General features: G+C 43.4%; 1 protein-coding gene across 7 annotated transcripts in view; it reads right to left on the bottom strand.

Moving 5' to 3' along the window:
* The window catches only part of ATP8A1 (ATPase phospholipid transporting 8A1), a 339,326-nt gene extending 326,275 nt beyond the window's left edge, over nucleotides 1-13,051 (bottom strand). For 3 of the 7 annotated variants that reach the window (XM_073608500.1, XM_073608506.1, XM_073608505.1), the window contains exons 1-2: nucleotides 12,831-13,051; nucleotides 9,472-9,579 (exon numbers count right to left, since the gene is read on the bottom strand). In XM_073608500.1, coding sequence (XP_073464601.1) covers nucleotides 9,472-9,520 — 49 coding nt within the window. In that variant the 5' untranslated portion in view covers nucleotides 9,521-9,579; nucleotides 12,831-13,051. Of the gene's footprint in view, nucleotides 1-9,471; nucleotides 9,580-9,716; nucleotides 9,873-9,896; nucleotides 9,919-12,708 lie in introns of those variants that run through there. The other 4 variants (XM_073608501.1, XM_073608502.1, XM_073608504.1 and 1 more) reach the window with 4 other exon arrangements.
* Nucleotides 13,052-14,208: the final 1,157 nt, after the last annotated feature.

Below are 14,208 nucleotides of genomic sequence, written 5' to 3'. Positions count from 1 at the left end.
TTGTCCAGCCTGTCCATATGCTTTGCAGCACAGCCACATTGCAAGGGTGGGCGAATTACAAAAGCTTGAGCGTGTCCTTACTATGTAGATACTATAAGCTTTAAAAAGAAAAAAATCTAAATTAATTTCTACATTGCATTTCCATTATTTCTAGTCTACTTCTATTAACCTAAATGATCCTGAAAGTTTGTAAACTTACTGTGTCAAGATCCCCACAAACATTTACTTCCTTGAATTCTGAGAGATGTATTCACTTTGTCCTGTGGGTAGGCACTGCTGTGTAACACATTTCACAGAATCTGCCTGCTGAACTACGGGGGTGCTGAGGAGGGGTTACATGAGGTGGAGTCAGTACAGGAATCACTGATTACAGACAGCAAGGTACCATGGGATATGTAGTCCTTAGAAATTGAAAGTAAACAGCAGAGGAGAAGCTGCAAAGCATGTGGGGAATGAAGGAGGTAGTAGAAATGGCCAGCAGACAGGCAGAACTAACTTACAAATGTCTGTTGTAAGCTAATTTTGGATTGTAAACAAATATTGTTAGTAGTGGTGCACCAAAATTAACATTCAGGATGCACTTTGCCGAAAAGTATAAATAAAATAAAAAAAAGCTATATATTATTACATACACATTTTGTCATCTTACAACCAAAAACGTTAATGTATTTTATTGGGATTTTATGCGATAGACCAACACAAAGTGGCACAGACTTGTGAAGTGGAAGGAAAATGATAAATGGTTTTCATCATTCTTTGGCGTGCATTTGTATTCAGCCCCCTTTGCGCTGATACCCCTAACTAAAGTCTAGTGGAACCAATTGTCTTCAGAATTCACCTAGATAGTAAATAGAGTCCACCTGTGTAATTTAATCTCAGTATAAATACAGCTGTTCTGTGAAGCTCTCAGAGGTTTGTTAGAAAACCTTAGTGTACAAACCGCATCATGAAAGCCAAGGCACACACCAGACAGGTCAGGGGTAAAGTTGTGGAGAAGTTTAAAGCAGGATAAGGTTATAAAAAATATCCCAAGTTTTGAACATCTCACAGAACACTGTTCAATAGATCATCAGAAAATGGAAAGAGTATGGCACAACTGCAAACCTACCAAGACATGGCCATCCACCTAAACTGACAGGTCGGGCAAGGAGAGCATTAATCAGAGAAGCAGCCAAGAGGCCCATGGTAACTCTGAAGGAACTGCAGAGGTCCACAGCTCAGGGAGGAGAATCTGTCCACAGGACAGCTATTAGTCGTGCACGCCACAAATCTGGCTTTTAAGGAAGAGTGGCAAGAAGAAAGCCATTGTTGAAAGAAAGCCATAAGAAGTCCCATTTGCAGTTTGCGAGAAGCCATGTTGGGGACACAGCAAACATGTGAAAGAAGGTGCTCTGGTCAGATGAGACCAAACTGAACTTTTTGGCCTTAAAGGAAAATGCTATGTGTGGAGGAAAACGAACACTGCACATCACCCTAAACACACCATCCCCACCGTGAAACATGGTGGTGGCAGCATCATGTTGTGGGGATGCTTTTCTTCAACAGGGACAGGGGAGCTGGTCAGAGTTGATGGGAAGATGGATGGAGCCAAATACAGGCCAATCTTAGAAGAAAACCTGTGAAGTCTGCAAAAGACTTGAGACTGGGGCGGCGGTTCACCTTCCAGCAGGACTAAAACAGCCAGAGCTACAATGGAATGGTTTAGATCAAAGCATATTCATGTGTTAAATGGCCCAGTCAAAGTCCAGACCCAAATCCAATTGGGAATCGGTGGCAAGACCTGAAAATTGCTGTTCAGACGCTCTCCATCCAATCGGACAGAGCTTGAGCTATTTTTTGCCCAAAGAAGAATGGGCAAAAATGTCACTCTAGATGTGCAAAGTTGGTAGAGACATCCCTAAAAAGACTTGCAGCTGTAATTGCAGCGAAAGGCGGTTCTACAAAGTATTGACTCAGGGGGGCTGAATGCAAATTCACGCCACACTTTTCAGAGATTTATAAAAAATGTCAAAAACCATTTAGCATTTTCCTTCCACTTCACAATTATGTGCCACTTTGTGTTGGTCTATCACTTAAAATACATTTACGTTTTTGGTTGCAACATGACAAAATGTGGAAAATTTCAAGGGGTATGAACACTTTTTCAAGGAAATATATATGGTAATTATATATATATATAATCATGAATTTAAATAGGAAATTTATAACCCTATTTTGGCCAAAAAGTTTCCTGAGGTCGATATATCAGTTCATCCCTAATCGTTTGCATTATTACAATGCCGATATTAAAAAAATTAAAATAATAGGGTATGCTGCGACTATAGAACGCATTTACCCATTATCTTTCTTTTGGGACTGTCCCTCTATTGGAACCAAATATCTTTGTTCATCTGCTGGATCTGAAGTATAAACCTCTAAAACGTTTGAATGTATTTATTGTACGTAAGAGATACACTAATGTAGTGACAATATTGGTTACAACTGTAGTATTTTGAACGTTCTGTGTTTGCCTGAAGTTCAGCTTTAAAAGAAAACAATTATAAAAAGTTGTTAAATTGGAACTAAGGTCTTCTATAATCGCCTCACCTCCAGCAATGCGATGTACACAGGCTTCCTTTCGGCTGCCTACATCTTTTCTTAGGTTCAGACTTACTAACCATCTTAATGAAAGGCCCAGGATGATATAATTTCTGTGCATGGAAGTTACAGTAATTCATCCCAGCCCTGAGGCATGCCGGGAAACTACCATGAGCTGTGCATCTGTGTCTCAATGTCCATATATTACAGATAATGTGGGAAGTACAAAACAAGAAGAGAAGTTTTAATTGCATAACAGATGTAGTGTGTGTTCTGAAAAAAAAAAAAAAAAAAAACACAACCCTACCTGCCAGCAAATTTCTATTGTAGGATAACAGTTCCACTTTAAAGTGAACTTACATAGTTGGTAAGGTTGAAGAAAGACACCAGTCCATCCTGTGGTGTATGTTTATGCCCAGATCATGCACAGTAAAGTATTTATGTACTCTGGAAAAGCAGTAAAAGCACTGTAATAAGCTATCATTCATCTCTAACCCTCCAAGCATTGTGAAGAAATTAACTTTCACAACATGGGCAGTGGGTTAGTCTATGGCCTGTTTCACATGGGCTCCAGCTTGTATAAAAGCAGTGTGAACAGCAAGCTATGACAAAGCATTTGCAGAGCTTTCAGCAAACTTTGTTGAAGCTTTTAAAGTACCATTCAGCTCCAGTTTGTAAATGTTCAACAGAGATTCTAATGGGAACATCGATTGCCAATTTAAACAAGCTGCTATCAGGCTTCAGCACTTCTTGAAGCTTGTTAAAAGCCTTCCAAAGCCTGCTTAAAGTGTTTGTTACCCTAAAAATAAAAAATAAATAAAAACCTGGCTGATCCTGCCTGGCTATAGCCTCCCCTCTGTAAACTGACCATGGTGTATCATGGCTGCTGAGCCCCGACACTGAAGCCAGTTTACGTGCCTCAATCACCCGCAGCCCTGCTTTGTCCTACTCTCCCCTTCCCTCCCTGCCTGCCAGTCAGTCCTGTGTTAATGTTCACCCCCTCCCCTCCTGCTGCTCTCATAACTACCATGAAAATATCCCATCCCCTCTGTAACATAATATGTGTCCCTGTTATATATAAAAAAAAGCCGATTTGTACCTATATCACAGCAGCTCCCGGCGCTCACATGACTCCTCGGCTCTCTCTCCCCAGCTGACATCAGCGGGAGTGCTCAGCCCTGCCTGCTATAGCTGTCAGCCGGGCAGAGGAGAGAGCCGAGGAGTCACATGAGTGCCAGGAGATGCTCTGATATAGGTACAGATTGGCATTTTTTTTATACAACACAGGCACAGGGACACATAACGTAATGTTACAGAGGGGATGAGAGGTTTTTATTATGTTTGGTTAACAACCACTTTAAAGTGGCAAACAAAGCTTAAAACCAAAATTTTAATTTGCTCTGGTCCCTTGATCCTGCAGCTCCAGCTCCACTGTCAGTGAGCGGCTGCTGCAAGGGCATGGAGGGAACACCAATAATGACTGAGCCATGGGATCTTATGGATGAGACCGCAGCTCCCAAAACTTTACAGCTGTTAAGCACTCCCTTACACAGCGGAACCAGGGCTTCAGGATCACGTGACTGGCCTGGAGCTGATTAAAAATAGGTAAGTAAACAGATCTTTTTTTATACAGGATATGCAGGGGGGGGGTAATGTTTTTAGGAATAGTTAGTTTTTTTTTTACGCTTCACAACCACTGGAAGGCTTGCTATCCGCCTATATGTGGCAGTGGGGTCAGACTGTTACATACATGTGTACATCCATCGTTAGTATTATGGGGTGGAAGCATGCTCACTCAGTTCTGTCCAGAGGCTCCAATCACAGTGATCACATTAATTGAAAGCCTGATTTCACACCCAGCATTAAAAGTAAACTGCAGCAGAGTTAAAAAAAACAAAAAAAAAAAAAACACACATCTGTAAGGCAATTGCATAATGTGCTAATATGCATCACATACTAGCACATTATGAAATACTTGCCTTAGAATGAAGCCCTCCACTGGCGCAATGTCACCGCTGAGAGGGCCGACATCTTCCTCTAGTCCGTTCTCCGGGTTCGCTGGCTCCAGCAGTGCAAGTGGGTGGAAGCGTGGTCACATCACTCCCACGCATGCACACGGAAGACCCCCGGTTTTGGCACAAAGCTCTAATGGTCTGGCACGGTATGCCGGACCTTCAGAGCACATGCGCCGGGGACGTCACTGGCTGCATCCAGGGTGAATATCTCCTGAACAGTGCTTGTTTTGGACATATTAATTTTACCTACAATTAAGCCTTATTATAGGCTTACCTGCAGGTAAATAAAGGGGGCTTTACTACCGCTTTAAGAGCCCCTTAAAAGGTCAACCAAGGGGGTAAAGTTTTTCTTTTCCCTTCTACACTGCTTGTTGAGAACATACATACATAGCTGAATATGACCATAAGCACACCAGCTCTACAGTTAAGCACGGAGGTGGAAACATTATGCTTTGGGGCTCTTTCTCTGCTAAAGGTACAGGCCGACTTTGCCGCATTGAGGGGTTAATTAATGAGGCCACGTATTGTAAAATCTTGGATAAGAACCTTCTTCCCTCAGCCAGAACACTGAAGATGGGTCATGGATGGGTCTTCCAGCACGACAATGACCCAAAACATACCAAGGCAACTAAGGAGTGGCTCAAGAAGAAGTACATTAAAAAGGTAATGGAGTGGTCTAGCCAGTCTGCTGACCTTAACCCTATAGAAAGAATTTAGAATTTATGGAGGGGGCTGAAACTTCAAGTTGCCAAGTGACAGCCAAGAAACCTTAAGGATTTAGAGAAGATCTTGGAAAAAAAAAAAAGGAAGGGAAGAGTGGACCAAAATCCCTTCTGAGATGGGTGCAAACCTGGTCACCAACTACAAGAAACGTCTTACCTCTCCACCAAGTACGAAGTCATTTTTTGTTTGGGGATCAAATACTTAATTTTACTCACTGAACTGCAATTCAAAGTATAACATTTGTATTACGTGTTTTTTTTTTCTGGATTTTTGATTGGTATTATATCATTTAAAATAGACCTATGATACAAATTATAGACTCTTAATTTCCTTGTAAGTGGGCAAACGTACAGAATCCGCAGGGGTTCAAATCATTATTTTCCTTACTTTATGTGAAGTGTAAAAAAAATAAAATAAAACATTTTGGGTGTGGGGTTAGCAAAAGGCAAAGCTCCTCTGAAAAAATAAAAAGTGATATTTAGGAAAGCAAATTAGTTCTAGATCAGGGATATGCAATTAGCGGACCTCCAGCTGTTACAAAACTACAAGTCCCATCATGCTCTGCCTCTGGGTGTCATGCTTGTAGCTGTCAGAGTCTTGCTATGCCTCATGGGACTTGTAGTTCTGCAACAGCTGGAGCTAATTGCATACATGCTACATATGGACTGCTAACGTTAGACTAGCCAACCAGGGTTCAGTGATCTCTGCTCAGTAAGGAATATTAAAGGGTCAGTGTTCACAAAAAAGAAACACACTGGTTCCAGCGGACTGACCTATAGATGCTGGAAGGAGGAATGAACCATTATAGCTTCTAGTATCTGTTGCAGACTCGAGAGCTGAGACCTCCATTGAGAGACTCACTCTTCTTGCTGCAGCAGGACTCTGACTATTAATGCTGTGTTCACTGTAACGCAAAAGCAAAAGAAAATCTAGAAGTAGTCTGCAGGAGAATGACCCTCTAAGGAAAAGAGCATTGTTCATAATCTATAGGCAACAATTAACCCTTTACTGACCTGACCAGAGTTAACTAAAGCCTTACTGCTGGCTACAGGTTTCTGTCCTTTCCAGCAGCCTATATAACAAGCTCTCACAGCAATGCTAGGTGTGAACTGTGACAATAGCAAACATATCTGAGCCAGCCCTGCACTGCGACATGCTATAAAAACCGGCCATAAATTAACTCATTCATCGACACAAATTCTTGCCAAAACCGGGGCACGGTTACCATCTCAAGTGCTGCTATAAACAATACGTGCCACAAGATAATTAATGTACTGCAGTATTAATGACCACCCTTAATAGACCATCAATTAGCAAAGAGAAGGAAACAGAAAGGTAAGTACACCAAGGAAAAAGGCTTGCCGCGGATGCCAACAGATTAAGCCGAGGTGTCATTGCACAAGATCAGATAAACAGCAAGACGGACGGCTTCCACTAGGCTCACAAGACTGGCTATTCATAGGGAAAGCAAACACTGCTGTGCCCCGTCCAACTAAACATACAGATCATTTTGATTATCAGGTGTGAGCCATGAAGCAACAGGATCACAGGAACGTATTATTATAGAAACAGCATTTCAGAGTTATGTCCTGTGAAGTGCCAGTACTGCATATTTATTATAAACTACTGATCAGCCCCTTAAGTCCGTTCCATAGACACAGGCCCATTTTGTAAGGCAGTATAAATGACAATAATGTGTAAGCTGTATTCACCTAGGGCTAGACACAGACAGGCAGATTTCCCATCATAGACAAGTGTCTGCAAGTCATCGAATCCCTTGGGCCCATCTCCCCATAGCTTGTGTCATGGCTGATGAGCAGAGGTGCGTATTCAACTGTGTGTATGACAGTAGACAGATAAAAAAAATAGTGTTTGTAAATGAAATATCAGTTATACACAATACGATATTAGAGCGGAACTAAACTGTATCTGAGCACCACAAACCAAAAGCGCTATTCAATTCATTTTTAAAGCAAACTCCCCTCAGCCATTCCTGTCTCCATGTTTATTTTGCTGAGAAATCACTTAGAAAAACACCCCCTGGCATTTCTGGCCGTGGCCATCTTGAGTAAGGGCAAATGATTCATGTAGCATTTACTTCCTGGAATCCGTCCACCCTTAGCTCAGCCAGGCAGGAGGGTGTGCTTAGCTGAGAATATCCCCCTCCCCTCCTGAAGACTCCTGGGATGTATGAGATCATTTGCCTAGGCCTGGAAACTAGGTAGTAACTGAAGAAAAACAGTTTAACCACTTAAGGACCAAGCCTCTTTTTTTAGATGTGTTGTTTACAAGTTAAAAACAGTTTTTTTGCTGGAGAATTACTTAGAACCCCCAAACATTATACATTTTTTTCTAACACCCTTGAGCAGTGATGGCGAACCTTGGCACCCCATATTTTTGGAACTACATTTCCCATGATGCTCATGCACTCTGCAGTGTCGTTGAATAAAATAAGAATAAAATTGCGGTCATTGCAATACTTTCTGTCACACTGTATTTGCACATTGGTCTTACAAGCGCACTTTTTTTGGAAAAAAATACACTTTTTTCAATTAAAAAAATGAGACAGAAGTAAAGTTAGCCCAATTTTTTATAATATTTTGAAAGATAATGTTAGGCCGAGTAAATTGATACCCAACATGTCACGCTTCAAAATTGCGCCCGCTCGTGGAATGGCGACAAAATTTTACCCTTAAAAATCTCCATAGGCGAAGTTTAAAAAATTCTACAGGTTGCATGTTTTGAGTTACAGAGGAGGTCTAGGGCTAGAATTATTGCTCTCGCTCTACCAATCGCGGCAATACCTCACATATGCATTCGCTTCTGCATGCGAGCTCGGCAGGGCGGGGTGCGTTTAAAAATTTAAAACATTTTTTTTCTTATTTTTACATTTTTTTTTTTTTTTTTAAATTGTGTCACTTTTATTCCTATTACAAGGAATGTAAACATTCCTTGTAATAGAAAAAAAGCATGACAGGACTTTTTAAATATGAGATCAGGGGTCAAAAAGACCCCAGATCTCACATTTACACTAAAATGCAATAAAAAAAAAATGTCATCTAAAAAAAGAATTAAAAAAAAAAAAAAAAAAAAAAAAAAAAAAAGGCGCTTTAAGAGCTATGGGCGGAAGTGACGTTGTGATGTCGCTTCCGCCCTGCAATGTCGTGGAAACCATTTTCCCCTCACTCAGGCTCTGGTAAGCGAAGGGGGGGGGGCCCTCTCCCGCCACCAATAAAAGAGATCTTGCGGCGAATCTGCCACAGAGACCACTTTTATCTTGAAGCAGACCGCCGGCCGAACAAGAGGATACCGGGGTTATGGCAGCTAGCCATTGTAGTAAGACCATCACAGCTCCCATGGCTGCTAAATACAATAGGCAGCAGTGAAGATCCCTCCATCCACATGGCTGAAAAAGAGAAAATCAAGTCCTACATGGCCACCTCTGGTGACCCAGAACAAGTATGAAGATAAGTCTGGACTTCTCTGCCTCTATGTTCATTGCAAGTCAGGCAGTTTTTAAAGCGGAAAACTTCACTCTCTCAAACATTGACTATTTTTAATCCTCATGCTACTAGCATTGGTAAATAGATAGGAAAGTATACATCATATTTACTTGTTTTAGACCTTCTTTTTAACATTTCTTCAGTTACTTCCTGGTTTCTGGCCTAGGCAAATGATGTCATACATCCCAGAAGTCTTCAGGAAGGAAAGAAGGAAGGAAGGAGGGTTTTTCTCAGCTAAGCACACCCTCCTGCCTGCATGCCTGAGCTAAGGGCAGGTGGATTCCAGTAAGTAAATACTACATGAATCGTCTACCCTTATTTAAGAAGGCCACGGCCAAAAATGCTAGTTTTTCTATGTGATTTGTCAACAAAATTAAGCATGCAGACATGGATGAATATTAAAAATGAATTAAAAAGGTTTGTGGTGCTCAGATACAGTGTAGTTCCACTTTAAGGCAATAACCAAGCAATAAGTATTTTTAGGTCAGCAATGACAGCCAATGCACTTCTCGCAGCAAAGGTTTCCTTTTAACATAAAAAAACTGATGAAAATATCAATATTTGAGAGTACTTGTATAAACGGACAAAGTGATCTCTGAATATTTCAAACATATGAACCTGGAATGAAAATATAATCTCCAAGAAAGACTTACCACCAGCCCTGGATCGGAGGTCTGATACAGTGGTCTGAACGGTGGACATGATGCAGGGACTGTGCTGTGCCTCACGATGAAGCCTTACAAACAATCAGAAATGGTGATCTGATGGAAAAAACAAACACAAACATACACTGTTATTAACAAGAAATAAAAAATGCATACATAAAATAAAAGAACATAGGAACAATGAACATGCAGTTAAGCCTGGCTCCATGTCATAAGACCCAGGACTCCGTTACCTCTATGAATCCTATTGTCAGTCATGGAGAAAAGACCGTACTGTATATCGCTGATCAGCAAGTGCTTTCTATAAAAAAGTGGTCAGAAAACATTGAACGGGGTGGCAATCCACAAGTTGAACAGAGCGCAAACAGCGGTAAAAAAAGAAAGCGGCACGCAAGAGAAAACAAAATAATTACCCAGTACTGATGAGATGGGAGGGGGAATTATGTCACACCAAAGTGGGTTGTGATACAGATATAGAAATGAACAAGTGAATGAGGTAATCACACTGCTGATCGAGTAGCAGATGTCAAGTGACACTAAAGCACAGGATCCATACTACAAGGGGGATAGATGGAATTTAAATGGCACTCAAGAGGCCAGCCAAATAGAACAAAGAGTAGAATGGAATGACAGGGGAAATGGTGACAGGATGTGTCTAGGGGGTATTGTATGGCCAGGAGGATGTGATACGGCTGGGTTACTAGACAAGGATAGTCAGGAACAGAATCAGATCAGAGACTGGCACAGTCAGATGATGATGGTCAGGAACAGGGTGATCAGAGGCTGGCACAGTCAGATGGTGGTGGTCAGAGGCTGGCACAGTCAGATGATGGTCAGGAACAGGGTATTCAGAGACTGGCACAGTCAGATGATGATGGTCAGGAACAGGGCATTCAGAGACTGGCACAGTCAGATGATGATGAACAAGAACAGGGTGATCAGAGGCTGGCACAGTCAGATGATGATGGTCAGGAACAGGGTATTCAGAGACTGGCACAGTCAGATGATGATGGTCAGGAACAGGGTGATCAGAGGCTGGCACAGTAAGATGATGATGGTCAGGAACTGGGTGATCAGAGGCTGGCACAGTCAGATGGTGGTGGTCAGAGGCTGGCACAGTCAGATGACGATGGTCAAGAACAGGATGAGCACAGTCAGATGATGGTGGTCAGCAACATGGTTTTAATGGGTGATCATGGTCAGGAGTATTGCTAATGGGTGATCAAAGGTTGGCACAATCACAACATGATGCTAGTCAGGAACAGGGGGATCACAGATTGGCTCAAAATGAGGAAGATGGTAAAGAATAGGAATAACGAGAGACTGGCACAACTACTAGCTGATGGTCAGTTGAAAAGTTTTACAGGGTGATTAAACGTTGGGGCAATCACTAGATGATGATAGTCAGGAGTATGGTTTAAAAGTGTAGATCAGTGGTTGATACAATCAGATGATGATCAGTACAGTTATGAGTGAACATAGGTAGGCATAACCATAGGTGATGGACTGGAGTAGGGTTTGAGGCTTGGTTCACACTGCTACAATGCGATTATGTAGTGCAACTTTGCATATTCTGTGGCCACAAATCGCACCAAAGCAGCACAGGAACCTTTTCACCTAGCTGAGTGGCATTGATAAGAATGGGCATCAATGAATATAATGTGATTTCCTTTGTCATGCAACTCAAGGCACATCAGAAGTTGCACTAGTGTGAACCAGCACTCAATGTGTAGATTAGTGATTGATACAATCAGATGATGCTTGTCAGGAGTATGGTTATCAGAGGTTAGTACAATCAGATGATGGTCAGGAGTAGGCTGATAATGGGTGATCGGGGGTTGGCACAATCAGATGATAATGGTAAGGAGTAGGACTATAATGGGAGATCTGATGTTGGCACAATCATTAAGATGGTTAGGAGTGGGGTTATAATGTACAGGTCAGAGATGGCACAATCAGATGATCAGTAGTGGTGTTATTATACTGTGTAGATCAGAGGTTTGTATAATTACTAGATTATGGTCAAGAATAGAGTTATAATGGGTGATGGGAAGTTAGCACAATCATTAGAGGATGATGGTCTGAAGTTGGGTTATCGGAGGTTGATACAATCAGATGATGGTCTGAAGTTGGGTTATCAGAGGTTGGCACAATTAGATGATGTTGAAGAGTCGGGTTATTGGAGCTTGGTACAATCAGATGATGGTGAGGAGTTGGGTTGTAGGAGGTTGGTACAATATGGATGGTGGTCTGAAGTGGAGTTGACGGAGGTTGGTACAATCAGGCCATGGTCAGGAGTTGGATTGTCAGAGGTTGGTACAAGCAGATGATGGTCTGAATTTGGGTTGTTGGAGGCTGGTACAGTGAAGAGCTGGGTTATTGGAGGATGGTCGGAGGTTGGTACAGTCATCAGACGATGGGGAGGAGAAAGTTCTGAGGGGTGGCTGGAGGTTGGTACAGCCATCAGATGGTGATCAGGAGTAGGGTTGTCAAAGGTTGGTACAATCAGGTGATGGTCAGGAGTTAGGTTATTGTAGGGTGGATATGGGTTGGCACAGTCAGATTATGGTGAGGAGTAAGGTGACTGGAGGTTGGTACAATCAGATGGTGAGCAGTAGGTTATGAGGGGTGCCCGGAGGTTGGTACAATCGTCAGATGGTGGTCATGAGGAGGTTATAAGAAAGGGTGGTGGGAGGTTGCACAGTCATCAGATGGATGGTGGTGCGGAGTCGGGTTATAAGTGGTGGTTGGAGGTTGGCACAGTGTTTAGATGGTGGTGTGTAGGGTGGTGGTAGGTTGGCACAGTCTTTATATAGTGATGAGTGAGGTGGTGTTAGGCTGGTACAGTCTTTAGGTTTTGGTGAGTAGGGTGGTGGTAGGTTGGCACAGTGATCAGATGGTGGTAGGCTGGCACAGACATTCAATGGTGGTGAGTAGGTTGGCACAGTGATCAGATGGTGGTAGGTTGGCACAGTCATTCAATGGTAGTGAGTAGGTTGGCACAACGATCAGATGGTGGTAAGTTGGCACAGTCATTGAATGGTGGCGAGTAGGGAGGTGGTAGGTTGGCACAGTGATCAGATGGTAAGTTGGCACAGTCATTGAATGGTGGCGAGTAGGGAGGTGGTAGGTTGGCACAGTGATCAGATGGTAAGTTGGCACAGTCATTAGAGGGTGGTGAGGTTATAGTGCAGAGATGAGAGGTCGGTACAGAGGAAGTTGCACCTGTGCGGGGTGAGTAGAGTGCCGAGTATGAGTCAGTAGACGGATTGATAGAAGATCGGAGAGTCCATGGAGGAAGGAATGGATACAATGTATGTGATGATCGGGGCACGCAGTGGTAGTACCGGGGAGAGGGTGAGATGATCAGGCCGGAGATATAGATGCGGAGCTCCGTCACTTCACCTCTCCCGGCTGTGTACGGTCCATCAGTCGGCGTGTCCCGGGCGGTGTGTTCGGTGTGCGGTCGGTATCCTACTGAGCCTTCCCTGGCTCCCCTCCTCCTCCGCACTGTTCTCTCCCCGCCCGCTCCGATCACTACTGATCACTGAGCCGCCTGGCCGCGCGCACCCTGCTCAGACCGTACCACTACACCCGGGTAGGGGGGGAGGGGATCACCGGATTTATACAATTCCTCATCTCATACACCGAGTCTAGCTATGGATACATTTACAGCAGAACATAATATGTATTCTGTACATAGAGCGGAGCTCCTGTGTGATAGAACAATACGGGTCCCCTTCACACATATATCTGAGATATAACCCCCCCCCCCGCACACAGTGAGTCGGTCGGTGATCTGTGCGGTGGATCGCGGCAGTCAGCTGCAGTCCGGAGCTCGGTGACCGGTCCGGGATGTGTGACCGGAGGAGGACTACACTCCTGGGGGAGGGTGGGTGTGGGATCACCCCATTATATAGATTGCCATGTGTATTCCCAGCCCTGTGCTGAATAGTTGCCCCTCTGCATACTGATCACAGGAGGTCATTCACCCAGCACTTCCACCAATCACATAACACCTTGGATTCTTTTCAATGGATGCAAACATTCTGTGATTGGACATAGTAGAGATCATGATGTCACTACCCATCTCATCCAATCAGAGAACACCTTGCACTCATTCAGAAAAATACAAGGTGCTGTGTGAATGGTGGAGGTGTAGAGTGACTGACCTCCTGTGTACACCCAGGAGACAAGTCACCTTTCATCCATTCATAGGGAGATTTTCAGTATGGAAGTTATGGCAGAGGTTCTATGAATGGAGGAGGGAGCAGAATGGGCGGGTATAGATATGGATATGACAGGTCCCTCTGCTTTTTTAACCCCCACAACACCAGGGTCAGGGGGTCAGAGGGCAGAACAGTTTAAACAGACTCACCCAGATTACCATCCGTTCAGTGTCCACCACCCCTCTCTGCCAATCCCTCCATTGGCTTCCCATTGTTAACCAATAAAATTCAGAACATTAACGCTACATCACTGATCTTGTCTCCAAATATCGCCCAAACCGTCCTCTCCGCTCCTCCCGAGACCTCCAGATCTCTAGCTCCTTTATCTCCTCCTCCCATGCTCATCTCCAGGACTTCTCCAGAGCCTCTCCCATCCTCTGGAACTCACTAACTCAATCTGTCCCACTATCTCCTACTCTGTCCACTTTTAGGTGATCCCTGAAGGTTCATCTTTTCAGGGAAGCCTATCCTGCACCCGGGCTAACAACCAAAATAT

The sequence above is a fragment of the Aquarana catesbeiana genome, linkage group LG01 (genome assembly GCF_042186555.1).
Source record: "Aquarana catesbeiana isolate 2022-GZ linkage group LG01, ASM4218655v1, whole genome shotgun sequence".
Classification (NCBI taxonomy): Eukaryota; Metazoa; Chordata; class Amphibia; order Anura; family Ranidae; genus Aquarana; species Aquarana catesbeiana.
The sequence above is the reverse complement of the archived record's forward strand: the minus strand, read 5'-3'. Positions and strand labels throughout refer to the sequence as shown.